Genomic DNA, 17437 nt, shown 5'->3' with positions numbered 1-17437 from the left:
ACAAGCTTGCCGTGCGCGGCCTAGAAGTCGCACCATATGCTTGGCGTCAACGTCCTAGTAGTATTCTCAATCGTATTCGAACGGTATGTCTGGAGCTTGTTTTGAATGTTAGTCTATATGGCGATATCAAACGAACGAAACGTTCTACCTACATCTACATGATACACGATAACCCGATACAGAATAATGTACCGGTAAGGTTAGCTTAAATGTACCAACCTCGTAGTCTTACTAAATATAGCCAAGGTGATCAAGCAATGATTGGGCCAAGCGACCCACGATATTTATTGCTTGTCTCGATTCGCACGCCCCAATCAGAGTGGATCAAAGTTCGCTTCACTCTTGTGATACACTCACGACACATCAGAAACGCGCTAGGGCATATATGATTTAGCCTAGTTCCAGATATCGTCATATATTGTACGAAGTACGCAAATGTCTTATATGCCACATTGGAGCCTATAATGGGGATAATCGGGGCAAGCCAACCAACATAACGATATATATTGTATACGAGGCTCCACCGACATCATCTGATTGGGACTAGTTTCACTATCGGTGGGGCACCGATTTACGTTGGTGGATCTCTGCTCACAGTGAAGCCAACCAAGCGTTGACACCGGATAGCAAATTTTCACATGGCGAATTGTAAGTATTAATAATTGCACATAAAATGTACATAAACACCACAGTCATAACCTGAATTTTCTTAACCATCAGATTAGTGTATCCCCAAAATAGTTAGGGAGAATATAGACATACTAAGACCTATATATAGTGTAGATGAATTTTTAATTGCTGCCAAACTTGGGAGGTTCCTTAAAGGTTCCAAGGTCCACGAGTTCCTGGGCAGGTACCTACGTATGTATATAGGTACCTATGCTTCAAACCATGGAAAGTTAAGGCAAGAGAATGGTTAAACTTCTATATACAATAATGCTTACATGTGGTGTTGTTAAGGCGCTCTTTACACTTCTATTAGCACTCGAAATCCCAATTATATCTATGTAGCCGCTATCCTATCGTACTACCGACCACTGCTAGGCGGATTTTCATCATCATTTGGATTCGCCACCGTTACTTGACACTTCGATCTCATTGCTCTGCTCCCTAGGCATTGATCTATAAGCAGAGTTGGGCTATCCAAGATTTTCTCCCATTGTTCGGTTCGCTGGCTATTTTAAATCGGGTGGTTCCACAACGACCTGTCTTTACAAAGATTCATATTGAATGCCTTATATCTCGGGTGTCGACGTCTTTACAACGGGGACCCTAACAAACTTGTTGTTGTCAGTTCTTCAGTCGGCCCATTCTACACACATTTAGAGATTGTAAGGGAGGCCACGCAATAGCTGATTTTTGCATTTGTACCTCCCAATACAGTTAGCGTCAATTTATTTGGTGAGAAACGGGCCTGTAAGGTTGCTTTCAGAATCAAAGTGACAGTGACTGAATGTATCTAAGCCGACCTGGAGGCACAAACGCTCATGCTGAACTTGAGTATAGGGTCCGTTAGGGTAGTTGCTGCATTAATCGAATAGAGGTTGTACAAGCTGACCCTTCTCTCACTAGTACAAAGCGTAAGTATGTCATGGTATGAAACTACTGAAACTCGGTGATCAATATTAGCAAATATCGGCCCAATACAGCCCAACTTCCATTGAGGTTGGTCTTGCTGGGCCGAGTAGAGCGTTCCTGAAAGGGAAGACTGCACGTTTCACAAGAGCGTTGGGTTTGACGTAGGAACAGTAATTAGGTAGGTCCGACCACGCCAACTTATACAACAAAAATTGTCCATAATGCATGACTAATGTATGTGGCTTTATAAAGGTGTGGTTAATCTATTGATCTGACCTTAGAGGAAAAGATGGGCAAGGTTTCACTTAATAATATTTTGTTTAATTAACCTTGAGCAACCTCGTCTTCTAGGAAATATTGTATCACCAACCTTCATGCTCGATTCGTTTGATAAAATGGAGCATTCGAGGCGGATGTGGCGAAGCCAACAATAGGACTGCATTAGAGTCCACCACGGTTTGTTCAACATCACCTAGGATTAACACTGGAGTTTCGGGGGGTTGCATAAGCTTCACTTGAAGGGTCTGTATCCATGTGTGGTACATATTTAAAGTGGTAGAGATTCGTGACCTAGCATACAAGTCTCAAAAGTTTGTACGCCATGGCAGACAGTTCACCCGCCAAGTTCAAAATAACAGAGCATGTGATTGACGCGCAATATATTCGGGAATATCCCACTGCGACAGTTTCTCAAGATGCTGCTCTAAAAATTGTGGTGAAAAAGTATACCCCTATTGACAACCCAAGTCCTCGGCCAGGCGATGTAACCATCATTGGGGCGCATGGCCTCGGGCTTCCAAAGGCAAATAATCCATTACTTGAATCATGAATCTTATCGGTTAATTATAATTATAGGAACTCTATGAGCCGTTATGGGAAGAAATTCTAGTTCAAAGTCAACAACAAGGGTTTCGGATTGGATCGATATGGATTGCAGATATAGCGAATCTAGGTGCCAGCGGTGTTGTAAATGAGAGAATGCTCGGTGATGACCGTGAGTGTATCTTGTTATACATTTGAATCTCACGACTAACAAGTTCAGCGTCCGTGTTTGACCATCCTCGTGATATTCTACACATGATCAATCTGTTTCGTCACGAGATGCCGAGGCCCATTATTGGAGTAGGGCATAGTATGGGTGCGACGCAGCTGTATGCTACTTGAAGCGACAGGGCAGAGTATCTAATGCTGACATTGCAAACACTAGAGCTCTCTTATCGCTGGTGCATCCCCGCCTGTTCACTTCCCTGGTCCTCATTGAACCAGCCATTCTACCAACAAACTTGCCCTTAAAATTATATGCGTTCCTCACACTTAAGAGACGGGACACCTGGCCATCTAAATCCGAAGCCCTTAAATCATCCACCAAGTCATACGCACGATGGGATTCTCGTGTCCTGAAGCGGTGGAATGAGCATGGATACCGCAGTCTACAAAAGGCCGTTTCCCCACAGACAGATGGAGAAACCAAACCCATTGACGGACCAGTCACTTTGACCAGCTCAATCTATCAAGAGTCTATGCTCTACCTTCGACCAAACTTCATGGGGCACACTACTTCAGCACTAGCAGACTCCACCGAAGCGCCTCCGCATGACCCTCTTATGTACCCCGATATTATCGACCCTCCCCACCTATCTACGCCCTTTTATCGAAGCGAGGTACGTGTTGCGTTCCTCATGCTAGAGCATATCCGACCATCAGTTTTCTATTTGTTTGGCGAGGAGAGCCAGGTATCAACACCAGAGGATCAAGCTCAAATTCTCGAGAGGACAGGTGCAGGAATTGGGGGAAGCGGCGGAGTGACACATTCCCAAGTTAAGAAAACAGTTCTGTCACACTGTGGTCATACGGTTCCGATGGAGGATGTGACTAGAAGTGCTTCTCTTATTGGGGCATGGGTTGGCCAGTCTGTGCAGAGGTGGCAGAAAGACGAACTGCGAGTCCACCAGAAATGGACTAATCAGTCAACAAGGGAGGTGCTAACTGCGCCGGCTAAATGGAGGCCCATGCTAGAGGAGGAGGCTTTCAAGTCCCAATTGCGGAAAGAGAAAGAGAGGTCGAAGATCTAGTAATATCCGTGTGCTTGCGTTGATTTTAGTTGCTTCCTACTGTGGATTCGAAGACTGTGTACGATACTATTTCTATCCGGTCTTATTTTTTGGTTAACTACACGGCTCTCATATACTTGACTCATTTGTATTAATTTAACTAGCAGATATATAACATGTAGCCTACAAAGAAACTACCAACATGAATGAGTACGATATACAAGCCAGATCATAATGGTATACCTACATTCTATTCACTTCGCTGTCTTCTTCAACATTAATAAAAACAATGTTACCAATTGGTAGAGACCTTAGGATACAGTTCACTGGGCCAGTGGTCGGCTTCGTGCTGGCACTTTGAGCGGAAGATCAACAGCACAAGTTGCACGGAGGATTAAATTAGATAGCGTGTCATGGTAAGCTACATATGTACAAAATCATATCGGAGGTGTTATGCGGTTACACATTACTCATGGCGAGTTTGCATATTTCCGCTTGTGGACAGGATGCAAAGGTTACACACCATCCATTGCTTCGAAACCAGATATGTCACTCCCAGAAAGGTGAGGCGCATGGCCGATTGTAGTGGACGCACGATATGGCGTTTTTAGAATCCAAAACATCTTGTCAGCGAAGATTGCATCGTCCAATCTGTGGACAGACCCCAATTTGACTATGCTGTGACATATGTGGCACATAATGTGTTCTTTGCATACAGGGTCCCTCCCCCCTCGGGACTAATACCATACGGTTGGAATAATATATATATATATATGTTCAGAATCAGTCGGCCTCTTCTTTCCTTCTTCCAGTTTCCCAAGTTCGCACCTCAACATTTCAATAATCGACGCGAAAGATGGTGCCTCTCACATTTGGCATATCCGAGTACCTGCTCGTGCTACTAGGCATACTATTTGCGCATAAAGGCACGCAGGTTATTTACCGCGTATACTTCTCTCCACTTGCCAAATTTCCAGGTCCACGCTTGGCAGCAGCAACCAGTCTCTACGAGTTCTATTTCGACGTTATTAGAGACGGCCAGTTCATGTTTGAACTTAACCGTTTACATGACAAATACGGCCCTATCCTCCGCATCAATCCTCACGAGCTGCATATCAAAGACCCCAGCTATTACGATACCCTCTATGGTGGGCCATTAAATAAAAGAGACAGATTGCCTTCGTTTACTCAAACGGGATTGCCCCTATCAGCCTTCGAGACTGCGCCACATGGTCTTCATCGTGAGCGGAGGAAATTACTAGGCCCATTCCTTTCAACACAATCGGTTACAAACCTCCAGCCTCTCATCCAGGAAAAGGCGGATCTGGTTTGTAACCACCTGTCCAGAAGGGTTGGCACAGGGGAGTTTCTCGACTTGCACTCTATCTTAGTTTCTTTCGCCGCAGATGTGCTGTCCGCGTATGTGCTTGGCCGCGAGAATTGCTATGGATACTTGGACAGAGCAGAGGTAACAGATGAATGGAAGAAGACTGTTAACAGCCTCTTTGAGGTACTGCTTCTTGTCAGGCATGTCCCGTCACTATTCGGCCTATTGCACATTTTTCCCAAGGCTACCGCCTGGATATTGCCCCCCTTTCATTGGATTTATAAACTCCAAACAGTATGTGTGTGGTCCTTCTCTTACACTGCAATATACTGACTAGGTGTTAGGAAATTAGTCAACATGTGAAGGCTGTGTACGACAAACCAGACGGGGAATCGATGGTATCGACTATTCTCTCCAACGAGAAAGTACCTGGCACTGAAAAAGAACTCGAGCGCATGACGGATGAACTGAAGTTTCTGTTAATTGCTGGGTCGGATGCACCGTCCCAGGTAATGGCGATAACCCTGTTCCATCTCCTCTGGAATCCAGAACCATACCAAAAACTCAAAGCCGAGTTAGATGAAGCTTTCCCCGTTGTGGCCGATGCGGACTGGACTAAGTTGAAGAATCTCCCTTATCTGGTAAGGCAGTAGCCCTATCATGTCCTTGCAGATTGTACTAACAATAGGTGCACAAGTCTGCTGTGTTGAAAGAAGGTCTACGACTTTCTGCGGTTGTGACAACAAGACTTCCTCGTAGTGCACCAGAGGAAGCTTTACAGTACGGAAAATGGACCATTCCACCCGGGGTATATCTTCCTAGTTTATATTTCCTCTATTTTTTCCCACAATCCCCTTGCTTTATTAATATTTATTAATACATCGATGTAGACGCCTGTCGGCATGACCACCCATTCCATTCTACGAAGCCCCGATATCTATACCAACCCAATGAAATTCATGCCAGAACGCTGGATGGGCCCAGCTGAGGAAGTCCGTGTACTGGATAGATACCTCGTTCCATTTGCGAAGGGAAATTCAAGCTGCATGGGCCAAAGGTAAGCAGTTTCTAGTTTCTTTACCAGTTCCAGACCAATGGCGCTTATATACATTAGCATGACCTACTCGTGGATGTACGCAATTATAGGCACCTTGATACGCAGATTCCAATTGGAGCTTCACGACACTGATGAGAAGAACATTCACATTGTTCGAGACTGCTTCAATGGACAGACAGTTCCGGGGCTCAATTTGATCAATGTTAAGGTCGTCAAAGAATTCAACTAGAATGTTCACAATCATGTGGATCGTCCATCTGTTCGCTTCTTGATATAGATTCCAATCTGTTCTATGTCTTGATTATGTTTCAGTTTTTATATCATCTCGGTTCAAATTGATTGTCACATCCAACCCCTACTATTTTACCCCCGGGCATCTAGAATTGCGCAATTTCTGTGTTTCCCACAATAAGTTCTCTCCTTTAATTTATCTACCTGGTTATGCTTTATTTTATAGAGGAATGGATGGGATAAATGAATATGACACGGAAGAAAGACTATAAGATGCATTACTCGGCTTCAATGAGTTATAATAGGAAATAGTTCCAAAAATATGACAAAAACTAACTGAATAGGACCAAGACCTCCTCAAAGCCTACCACTCCACATTTAGACCCTAGGCCCAAAAACATAATCCCGATCAACCGTAAGGCGTCCGGCGGCAATCTCCATCTGGTAGTGCTCAGCAAGTCCTGCAACGATAATCATCCAACCTCGCGTAGCAAGGTCCTTGTCACAGTTCATAACCGGGAACGAGATACAAAGCTCCTGCTTGTGGTGCAAGGCATCATAGTTGGTGACCGCGCAGTCACCAGCACGGCAACGGTCAGCCACAAGATCCATCAATTCTTCATCGGAAGAGAGGCGGTCCTCGGCGGTAAGCTTCACCGACACCCACCACAGTTCGGGAATGCTGCTGAGGTTCTCGTAGTGAGGCTGGCCGTCCGAGAGGAAGATGGTACGAGTTCGCTTCAAAGCGACCCGACTTGATGCATTCATGGCTTCGAGGGTTATGGTAGCTTCGACCTAGATATGTTCAGCTGTTGGGGGTGTTGGGGGGTTCATTTGCTTTTGATGAACCTGTGAGAAAGGAACTGCCTTTCCGGCTGATTGTAGGGGCTAGACGAGTGATTCCGAGGTTATTTAAGTATGAAGCAGGAAACAATGGGCAGTTATATCGGGAGGCCGTCTTTGACATAGTTGAGAACAAAGACCTCCACATCACCCCAAGGTTGTTACAATGCCCTTTATCGATCCTTTGACTAGGTTCAATGACACCCAACCCAATACCTACATATAGTGTATAATGGACAAAGGCTCGAGGCCTTTTCACTCCTTTCGGTTCGGGATCAAAGAGCCAAAGAACAAAGCCTTCACAGTTGTCGATGAACGCTATACCTTCAAGGAATTTGGCATTGTAAATGAACGTTGGTCTGGTGTTTAGCTCCTCCAAAAGAGCAATGATATTTCTCTGATGGTGTCGATCAATCCAAACTAGACATAGGTAGCATCTTGAGAAATGCAAGCTTGATCTTTGCGGTGAGATGCTTTTAATAGGCCTAAACTCCAGATACAACATCGCAGCCCAGACTTGTCTGATTTCGCTCGGATAGAAAGTATCCAGCATGCAGACATGTGTGACTCGACAAAATTAGGTATTTTATGCGTAAATGAGGCTGAGTATGATACGACAACCAAGGTTTTATGCAAGATGAATCGTCAATTTGACATGGTGTTTCAATGTCCCCAACGAAGAAAGAGAGAACAATCCCAAAGGTGTATCCATAACGACAAAGTAAAATAATCAGGAAGACAAAAGAGTTCATTAATCGTGTACTTGGATACCGGCGTAATGGTTGATCCATCAAAGAAATCCCGATGCGTCATTTTAATGCATGTTGGATAAGCCGAGGCCTCTCCAAAGCTTCCAATACCGCCCATTACTCAACATAGTTGGCAGGGAACGGTCCCTTCTGCCCTCTCAACTCACCTTCCCACCAATCGTCTGTGCTATTAGTCTTTTGCACGACGCGAATGCGGTCCCCTTCTCGGAAACTCAGATCACCGTTTCCCTGACCATCAAAATCGTACAGCGCCGTGACAAACACTGGACGGGAAGCTGCCGGCGGTGGTGGCGGGGGCTTTTTCTTCCCTATGGCGGCAGTCAAGGGTGATACCTTGGCCTGGAAAGAGTCTATGTTTGGACCGGCGGGTGATCTCACCACTCCTGATGAAATGGGAGTGGCTTGTGGAGTCGGCATGAATGCCGGACGAGGTGGGTCGAAGTAGTCGCCGCCCGTTGAGAGGGGCTGGGATCCTGCGGCGTTTCCAACAGGAATTGCGCTGCTCTTGCGACTAATTGTTGACAGGGGCGGAGATGGAGGGTATTCTGATACACAGGGAGTCTGGCTCGACGATCCTGGAGTTTGCGATCCCCGGCGGAAAGAAGCTGGGAGTGAGACCGACGAGGCAGTGCTGGGAACGCGACTTCCATTTGATGGGCGTTTCTTGTTATCTTGGTCGGTGGCGGCTCGACGCATGGCCTTGCCTTGGGTCAGGGAACCGAAGCTTTCTATTTCGGCTTGCACGGGTTTGAAGGCAAACTCCCAGTCTTGGACAACTTGTTCCATGGCTGGTGGCGGGGAGGGAAATCCTTCTTCTTCACAATAGGTATGAAGCACTGTGTAATAGTGCGCAAGCATGCGGTTTTGGATCTCGACCTGTGCTTCGAGAATGTATGGCGTCAGGGAGAATATGAGAGCGACCAATGTTGGGAGTCGCTGTCGTAGATCATGGTCGGCAGCTTGGTAAGCCTGGATGGCGATTAGTTTTTTCTTGGAATCATATAACGTTGGGCGTTGGAATTTGTACCTCTTTCGTATTGGCAAGTTCTGCCTCCGCTTTGGCTAGGCTCACATTTTCGCGATCACTGCGCTTTGGCTTTTTCATGAGGCTATCAACACGCCTTGGGAGATTTCAAAGTCGGTCTAGGAATTGGAATATTAGCGACAACCAATCCACCAAAGACTCTCATTTTTCATTGTGTACCTTCTTGTCATTTCGCTTTTTGATCGTCTTTTTCATCGGCGCAAGTGATTCCTTAGCCCGCGCAGCCGGCTGGGACATGCGAGTATCGACGGCACCGAGTTCCTCCAAGAGATCGGTACGTAGCTCATCATATTCCTTCCGCAGTCGGTTTGTCCGCGCTAATCTGACGGGGTCTGTATCCACAGCTTTGTGGTTGGAGGGGGTTTCTGAGGAGCCAATGATAGGACCATAGAGTCCGTCGAACTCCTCGACGAGGCGACTCTGGTAAGTTGCGATAGAGATCCAAGCATCACGCCAGGCTTGGGTGGATTCCACGATCTGATTAAATAACACGTATTAGGAAATGCGACGGGACGCGCGTCATCGGGGTAAGATTACCTTGCCCAAGAGCATATCTGCATCGTCGAAATCTTTTAGAAGCACAGCAATCTGGCTATCATCTGCAGACGACTTCGTCGTCATGCGACCAAAGCGCCTCGACATGTTCTGCATATTGGGCGATGGGGAGCTCTCAGAAGCTGGGAAACACGAGACAGGGAGAGAGGGGTGATAATAGAGGTATCGCACACGGCAGAGTACTTGAAACAAGAACAAACTTTAATTCAAAATATTAATCAATTAATCAATTCCAGACTCAAAATGTGAAATTGATTGGGAAGGAGCATTGAAAGAAACCTTCCAAGGTTGGAAGGAAAACGTCCCATCCCCTCGTGACACATAACTCGCCCCGGGGCGGCCCCAGTGTTTCAGCCTTTCATGCGGCTCTCGCGTCACGGCCCCTCCATTGGTATTGACCTTTCGGGAAAAAGGTAGGTCAATCACCCAAGACCCCTTCTCCACTCTAGATACATCATATTAAACCAGGGGTAATGGCCATCTTATCCCATACATCAAGACGAAGTCCATGGGCCTGTATGACAAGAATATACGTATACCACTTTGAGAGTGCCATTAGCTTGCGTCCTAGCCATAAAATTATAACATATGCAAGGGAAGCTAGTAGAATAAGATGTAAACAGTGCCCAGGTGAAATTGATAATGAAATCCATGGATGGATGAACTTAACCTGCTGATATAAGAACTCTATTCGACATCTCATCCGCACGTGATCTGAACCCACATAGTGCAATTCTTGCTCTTCAAAAGGTTTTATACTTGTAGATATCTGTTCTATCTTTTCCCTTCAATCATAACTCAACCGAGATAGTATACCTATGATACGACGGCGAGCGGGCCGCCAGAAATGGCTCCATTCCATTCCGAGTATGGCGCCGTCACACTTGCCCCCGTTTGGGTTTAGCCCCCGTTTTTACCAGCTATCTTATGGAACACCGTCTGGCGCAGGAGAGACTTCTGCGTGTATTCAGTGAGCCCAAGCCAATTGCCCAGTTGCTCGAGAGACAGACTGGGTCAAACAATCGAATGATGAGGACCTCCCAGGCACTGCTGAAATCCCGGTGCTGGGTCTCTCGAAGACACTTGGAGATAAGGCGCCGGTGGAAGAAGGTCACACATGCCAGCAAGGTACTCCTAGGAACTGATACGAAAGAATAAAGAACAGCCCCCCCCCCAAAAGGGGTAATAATAAAAACAAAGGAAAGAAAAAGCAAAAGGGAGATACTGTGTTCAAACGACTCTGTCTCAAATAGATCGGATGATGACCTCATGACAGACTAGTCCAATCCACCGACGGAGAGATCTTGTATAACTCGGGCTGGGTATGAAGTACTTCAGACCAATAGAGTGATATCATGAACTTGGTGAACAAATTTCAGTCAACATTGCTTGGGTGATGACAACCGTGGGAGCAAAATTTGCTATCTGCCCCATAAGTTTGCAAGTTTCAATTCCGACAGCGGTGTCTCTTTAGTGGGCGACCACTCCCGTGGATTTCTCGAGACTTCCGCCAGACCTGGGTCTTTCCGATAGGGTGCGGACGGCGGGGTTAGAGGTCTTTCCCCAAGGTCATCCGCATCAGCAAACCACCAGCACAGTCTGATTGCATACACACCATGATCCGTACAAAGAAACCAATATAGCACCCGCCTGTTCGCCGCAGAAATATACCTGTCTGTTCAAGGAGCATATCTGCGTTAAAGACTGGTCTGGGGATCTGGTCAAGATACACATCTACCGATGGATGAGGCCGATCCGGAATATGGGGTGGAGCATGAGTTGGCCAACCTCCACACATTTCTAGAGGATCCACAGAGAAACGACAAATCGGGATTGGATCCAGTCGAACTAAATGCTCGAGGAGAGTAGGAGAATGGACCTTGGAATTGATGTCTTCCGTCCGGCTTGAAAGTACATCAATGTCAAATGGGTATCTTTGTTTCTATCACATTTTCATTCATGTCAATGAGGTCGTCAGGGGTGATTCTCGGTCTGGATGTTTGGTTTCGGACAAGCAGACGCAGCATAAATTTCATGCGGCACCCCCTTTAAATCTACCATAGATATAGGGTTTGACGGCTTCGGTGGAGAGAGGCGGATGGAGCTGTAGTATGAATGCGTGGGTTTCCACAGCAGGAATGGTGAGTGTTTTCTCGCAAAGTGCGCATTCATGAGTGCACACGCTTTTGGAAAATAGTATGTCTCTCGCAGGCACACCACAGAAAGCTGCTCACTGCCTTGGCTTCGAGAACAGCACAGTCGACAAAGGTTTTCGGCGATTTGGTGGTTGCTTCTCACGAGACAGTGAACATCACTGGGCACAAGAGCCTTGAAAGGGGCTTGTCCTTTGCGTCATCGGGTTGGTTTAAACCCTGCTCATTGTTCCTTAAAACCTCATGCACGGCTCCCAGACCGACCATTGTATTTCACTCGTTTGGCTTTGGCCGTCCAGCAGGCCAGAAGTCAAATAAGTCTAATGCCTCGGATGTCCAGGGGCCTTGCTCTTTGGGCTCATTTTCCTTGTTGGCTGCATCGAGTGACCCTCCTGCCGGGACCTGGCGGGCCGTCAAGGTAGTCGGATCCGATATCGATTTGCGCAGTGGCGAATCGAGTGATCTTTTCCCAGTTAACCTTTTGATCGTGGAGGGCGATTTAAACCCTGATCCATCTATCATTTCGTCGAAAATAAATTGTGTTGAGGTTGAAGGCACAAATTCTTCATTTGCGGAATCATCTGGAGCGGCAGCCAGCCTGCACAGAATTAGTATCGCGATTTTGGTTAATAGGTGTGCACATACTAACTGTTTCTCCGGGATATTTATGACAGTTTCACGGGTTGCACTACCAGGCGGTGTATCTGAGGTCGCCGACGATGGAGTTCGTGAAGCACTGGGTAGCAAAGCACTGTACATTAGCTTTCTGCGTGGCTTTCCGGTTCCCATGCGTAGAGCCGCCGTAGGTGCACCAGAGCCCAGTGCAGAAGATGGACGCGATGGAGGTGGCATGTCAGTTGAAGGTGGAATATTGGCTGAAGGTGGAACGTTGATCGAAGCTTGGTTGTCTGCGGGCTCGATAGGTTTCACATAATTTGTGACTGCCCGCACTGGAGCCTGTGGTGTAGATCCTCCAGTAGTCCTCGTCGGAGGGTCAGACCTTTGTGGTGGGATGGGACGTGACACAGCTCTTGACTGGTTCTCACGGTTGACTGATGGCTGCTCCACGCGCAAATGCCCCCGAGGCCTGGATATCTCTGTTTCTGGGGTTACAGCTGGAATTGAATCTGTCGATGAGGGGATGGAGGGTTTTGGTGGCTGAATATGCGGCGGCCCATTTTTCGATTTATTGGCCAGGGGCCTTACAGGCTGGCTGTTGCTGGCTGTACGAACTACCTCCGGTGTTGGTAGGCTGAAGGTTGGCTCAGATGTAGCTAAATCGGAGACTCTTGATAATGAAGGGGGGCTGGGTCTTTGTGGGCGGACCTGTGTTGACTTAAGTGTCGACCTCTGCTCACAATTTGTTACGAGTACGTCAGCCGCAGAATCACCCCCGGCTCTGGGTGGTTCTTTTGTGACTTGATTTGACCTTTGCCTCGTGGAGGGTCCCTGGGGCGAATCCGTCGAATTGGTCAAATCAATGACCTCGGCCTGGGTACGCGAGGGGTTCACCACCGAGGATGTCCTTTGTCGCTTCAGCGCTCGCTCTGGCTCCTGGATGCTGGAGGCCTGGCGTGGAGGATTCCTCTGCTCATATGGAGACACCAAATGGCCAATTGGAGTCCTTTTGATACCCAGCAAATCGTTAAGTGAGCGAAATGACTGGGAGGAACGAAGAGGTGCTGAGACGGAGGCGGAGACTGAGGTGGAGGAGCGGGGAACTTGGGACACCGGTTCTCTGGCCTGTGGGGAACCCTGGCTGGATTTCTTCTTTTCGTATAGGGTTGTGATGTCCGTCTCCGTGGTGCCCATGTTCTCGGTCACCTCAATCAGGACTCCTTTGTCCAGCTCCATTTCGTCGCCGTCTTGTACATCATCAGGGGATCGCCAGTGGTGGTCGCCAATAAAATTCCCTTGGTCATCGTAGACCATGACACGTTTATTGAATTTATGAAAACGTAGGTAACCATCGTGCCATCGTTTGGACTTGCGGCGTAGGTCATGAGTGTACAGGCAGCGAAACTTCACTACCGACGCAGTGACCTGCGGGGAGGTCGGGGGAAGACGCACGGAGGATGACGGCGTGGACATCATTGTAGCATTGTAGAGTACCTAAGATGATCATGGCTGCATCGCATGGAGTCAGGAAATGTACATGTAGTTTTAGTCGCGTTGTTCTCGCGTTATCTTCGCGTTATTTTCGCGTTGTTGAAAGTGGAAAAACCGACTGGGATTGAAGAGACTGACGGAAAGGAAAGGTTGCAAAAGGTAAAAAGAGAAAACAATCGGGAGGAATCAATCTTCCATCACAGCATCAAGAGAAAAAGAAAGCAAGGCAGACCTTGGAAATGCAGTGCCCGATTGGGACGATGAGGGCGAGGGTTGTTGAGGGGCGATAGGTGGATTTTTGCCGGCAGAAAATAGATGTACCCTGGGCATTTCAATATGAGGCAGTCCTGACAGATGCCTGACATGCAGATCGCGACAACTAATTCTTCGTACCCTTCTAACTATATCACTCATAAAGGAGAAAGAATTTATAAATGAGTATATCTAAGCAAATATCTACAAGGACCACTACAAGGACCACTAGAAAGACCACTAGAAAGACCACTAGAAAGACCACTAGAAAGACCACCAGAATAGACATAACAAGGTTGTATGGAAAGAGGACTAAGGCGGCAGTGAAGGCGGTAGCCCGATTAAGATGGTCTGACAGACACACAAGACAGTACAGGAACTAGGGATCACACGACAGGAAAGGAGCCACATAGTTTTAGCTCAAGATAGAGATGGATTGAAAATAGAACTAAGCTATCGGAGACCGGAACTTGAAGAGGGATAAACTTGGCACCTGAGCTTGGGTGCACCGCATGGTAGATCAGAGCCAGACTCACAGGCAGCAATCGTGGGTACTGAATAACGCAACGGAGTGTCGAGACCGTGGTGAAGGAAACTGGCGATAAAGTTCGCGGCAACATTCATCGCATCCTGAAAGCTGGAATATAGATGAACCCGAAGTACCACCTTCGACCAGGTACCGTCATGAGTGAGTCGGAAAAAGGTGAACTCCTCGCTATCTGTTATGCACCACCCAAAGACAGTGCAATCACTTTGCTTTCTTCTTTTCCTCTCTGCCAATACCGTAGCCATACAGGCAAGGATCTGCCCTTCGCCATTGAAACCCCCTTTGGGCCTTGTCTCAATGACCCGATTGATCGCCTGAGCTTCTTCGTCACCGAAGTAAAAGGAAAAGTCTGTTCTCCCCACGCAACGGACCTTGTGACATTTCCAACATTCCCTATACTTCATGGGGTAGAATGTGAATGCCTTTTTTTGAAGCATACGGATGTCGTTGGGCCCAGCAAAGCCCGAAAGCCGAAGCTCCTTGTACACGGCTTCCAACAGTTTTGCGACTATGGTCCTCGCTTACGCCTCGTTCTCACCGGAGTGGTCCCGGCTCTCGATCATCTCAGATGTCACGGCAAGATCGTCGACTTTGGACAATTAGCTTGGATAAAGGCAGTAGATCATTTCCCACTTACAGAACACCTGTGGGAGAGTGATAAATTGATGCGGATACATCCATGCTTGCTTGCCATAGGGTCCATAACGAATCCCGAACCCGAATTCAACGTCACGGGCTACTAGCCCGTCACAACTCACAGTCTTGATGGCGCTGGGCACTTGGCTGATGGTTGCATCAAGCTGTGTTAGTGTTACTTGACCACTGTTGTATTGCTTGAAGTCTTCCTTGACTTGTTTGACCCAGCGGCGGTACCACTCAATATCTTGCGTGTCTTTTCCCATCTTCATGAGAGATCTGGCACAAGTTTCTCCCTCTTTCGTTGCTTGTTCGCCTTCTTCAACTTCCACGTTCAGTTTACGGCACTTCCGGCATATATTTGATCCAGCAGGTGGTTAGGATGTGGCGGTGGACGATATCCTTTCGGAATTGTAGGGCTAAGAGTGACGAAGAGAGATTCAGATTAATAGAAACTGACGGCAAGACGACGTGAATTGTTCAGAAAGAGAATTAAGAGAGAACTGAGAGAGATGTGAGAGAGAAGTGGCAAGGGATAAATAAGTGAAAGACAAGACACACGTAGGCAAGAATAAAGTGGGAGAACCATGGAAGGTGCGGCCCGTCCTAAATAGGCATCGGAAACACTCTCACTTTACTTTTACTTTACTCTTTACTCTCACTTAAAAGATGGAATAAGGTAGATAAGGAATAGAGAGGGGAGAGTTTATCTGTCAGAACTTCTAAGGTTTCTTGATCGGATTAAGCGTCGGATGTCGAACATGGCCATCATGAAATAATTATGAACAAAATACATACCTAGGTATCTACCTAGCTCAGCTCAGAACTGAACCCAACAAACCTAAACCCCCTTCTTAACCAAAACCCCAGAAATATAAGGCATAACAGACCACTCAAAATTCCTCTCCAACTCAACCCTCTCCCACCCACCATCCACATCAGCCACAGCCCTCAAAACCGCCTCAGTATCCCTATTCAAACAACAATCCCCAATAAACCAACTCCACCCAAGAACCTGATACAACCCCTGCACAACCCGCCCAACAAGCGACCCCTTCGCCCGCCGCCACGGGTTAACAACATGCTCCGTAACAAGCAACCGCCCACCAGGCCTAAGCATCCCATACAACTCTCCCACTGTGCGCTCCATCTCCGGCACGGAGCACAGCACCCGCACGCACAGGATCGTGTCAAAGATGCCCGCGCGGGGGTCAGCATCGTACGCGTCCACGACGCCTGTGCCTGTGGCCCGCAATGCGGGGACCAGTTCGTCGGCTGCTACGCCTGTTGGCACGATGCGGTACTTGGGTGAGATGTTCTCTGCTTGCGCTTTTGCGCGCAGAGATGCGTGTAGGCCTTTGCATGGCTCGGCGCCGTATAGGGCTGTTATTGCTGGTGAGGTGAGTAGTGGCATCTGTGTGCCTGTGCCTGGACCGATGTCGAGGACTATCCCCGAGGCTGTGCGGAGGATTGGGGGGATTAGAGCTGAGGAGCCGACTGGCTCGGGGATTTCTTTGTTGTTTGGGTCGGAGGTCATTTGGCGCGGTGCTGTGGTGGTTTGGTTAGGACTTGTGTGTTTATTTGTATACAGACTTATTCATTTATGTTGGTAGGGCGTTCTTTTGCTTTCCCGTTCGTTGACTTGTGCTTGCATAGAGCCAGAGGCTCCCCTCTGGGTTTGTTGGTGATAGATGTGGTGGCTGGGACTCACTGCTGAATTCGATCCAGAATCTTCCGAATGCTTCATCGCGGAGTCTCCGCGTCTGGGTAATTGGGGCAAAGACCTGGCCATTTTTGAAGACTGCTTCGGCGCAGACTCGGACGTAGTCTGTAGTATTGGAGTTAGCAATGTGCTAGACATAATATTGAAAATGAGAAATTGGTGTTGATGTGTGAGGAATGTGCAACGATATATCAGGATACAGATAGTCCCGCCAAAAGACAGAAGATGATACGGAAAATGGATACAGAATAGGGTAACTATATAAGCATATCAAAAGCACGTCCATGATAGAGCAAATGCAAGCAGGGCAAAACCACATCCACCCGCGTCGAATTACATATATTCAAATCGAAGCCATTCGGTGTTTGTTCGGCGTCTGTACTTACGCGACACGGCCCAAGTCAAGAGATATGCTGGCTCTAACATTCCGAGCATACGCCCAGTAAAAGGTGGGGGACTTTCGTTCGACATTATGGTCAGAGAATGTTCAAATTCGGGTTTAACAAGCCTCAATGCATACTGGGAGGAGAAAATGCAAGAGGAGGTTTATATAGTGAGGG

General features: G+C 47.5%; 7 protein-coding genes across 7 annotated transcripts; 2 read left to right on the top strand and 5 right to left on the bottom strand.

Moving 5' to 3' along the window:
• Positions 1 to 2679: 2679 nt before the first annotated feature.
• N7519_007240 (uncharacterized protein) lies at positions 2680 to 3650 on the top strand (the record flags this gene model as incomplete). Its single annotated transcript, XM_057294016.1, has 2 exons — positions 2680 to 2729; positions 2786 to 3650. The coding sequence occupies 2 exons, from the start codon at positions 2680 to 2682 to the stop codon at positions 3648 to 3650; spliced, it is 915 nt and encodes a 304-aa protein (XP_057148827.1).
• Positions 3651 to 4485: 835 nt separating this feature from the next.
• Positions 4486 to 6242, top strand: N7519_007239 (cytochrome P450; the record flags this gene model as incomplete). Its single annotated transcript, XM_057294015.1, has 5 exons — positions 4486 to 5250; positions 5301 to 5597; positions 5645 to 5764; positions 5847 to 6013; positions 6047 to 6242. 5 exons carry the CDS (start codon positions 4486 to 4488, stop codon positions 6240 to 6242), a joined length of 1545 nt encoding a protein of 514 aa, XP_057148826.1.
• Positions 6243 to 6622: 380 nt separating this feature from the next.
• Positions 6623 to 7012, bottom strand: N7519_007238 (uncharacterized protein; the record flags this gene model as incomplete). Its single annotated transcript, XM_057294014.1, has 1 exon — positions 6623 to 7012. One exon carries the CDS (start codon positions 7010 to 7012, stop codon positions 6623 to 6625), a length of 390 nt encoding a protein of 129 aa, XP_057148825.1.
• A 941-nt stretch (positions 7013 to 7953) lies between these two features.
• On the bottom strand, positions 7954 to 9553 carry N7519_007237 (BAR and SH3 domain-containing protein; the record flags this gene model as incomplete). The annotated part of the gene is made up of 4 exons (XM_057294013.1): positions 7954 to 8826; positions 8885 to 8953; positions 9062 to 9379; positions 9440 to 9553. The coding sequence occupies 4 exons, from the start codon at positions 9551 to 9553 to the stop codon at positions 7954 to 7956; spliced, it is 1374 nt and encodes a 457-aa protein (XP_057148824.1).
• Positions 9554 to 11883: 2330 nt separating this feature from the next.
• Positions 11884 to 13704, bottom strand: N7519_007236 (DNA helicase ZGRF1-like domain-containing protein; the record flags this gene model as incomplete). Its single annotated transcript, XM_057294012.1, has 2 exons — positions 11884 to 12208; positions 12260 to 13704. The coding sequence occupies 2 exons, from the start codon at positions 13702 to 13704 to the stop codon at positions 11884 to 11886; spliced, it is 1770 nt and encodes a 589-aa protein (XP_057148823.1).
• A 1335-nt stretch (positions 13705 to 15039) lies between these two features.
• N7519_007235 (uncharacterized protein) lies at positions 15040 to 15426 on the bottom strand (the record flags this gene model as incomplete). Its single annotated transcript, XM_057294011.1, has 2 exons — positions 15040 to 15107; positions 15156 to 15426. The coding sequence occupies 2 exons, from the start codon at positions 15424 to 15426 to the stop codon at positions 15040 to 15042; spliced, it is 339 nt and encodes a 112-aa protein (XP_057148822.1).
• A 569-nt stretch (positions 15427 to 15995) lies between these two features.
• Positions 15996 to 17348, bottom strand: N7519_007234 (class I SAM-dependent methyltransferase; the record flags this gene model as incomplete). Its single annotated transcript, XM_057294010.1, has 3 exons — positions 15996 to 16702; positions 16866 to 16982; positions 17264 to 17348. 3 exons carry the CDS (start codon positions 17346 to 17348, stop codon positions 15996 to 15998), a joined length of 909 nt encoding a protein of 302 aa, XP_057148821.1.
• Positions 17349 to 17437: the final 89 nt, after the last annotated feature.

Source organism: Penicillium mononematosum (genome assembly GCF_028829835.1).
Source record: "Penicillium mononematosum strain IBT 11891 chromosome Unknown utg000003l:1.0-8172316.0:1.0-8177699.0, whole genome shotgun sequence".
Classification (NCBI taxonomy): domain Eukaryota; kingdom Fungi; phylum Ascomycota; class Eurotiomycetes; order Eurotiales; family Aspergillaceae; genus Penicillium; species Penicillium mononematosum.
The sequence above is the reverse complement of the archived record's forward strand: the minus strand, read 5'-3'. Positions and strand labels throughout refer to the sequence as shown.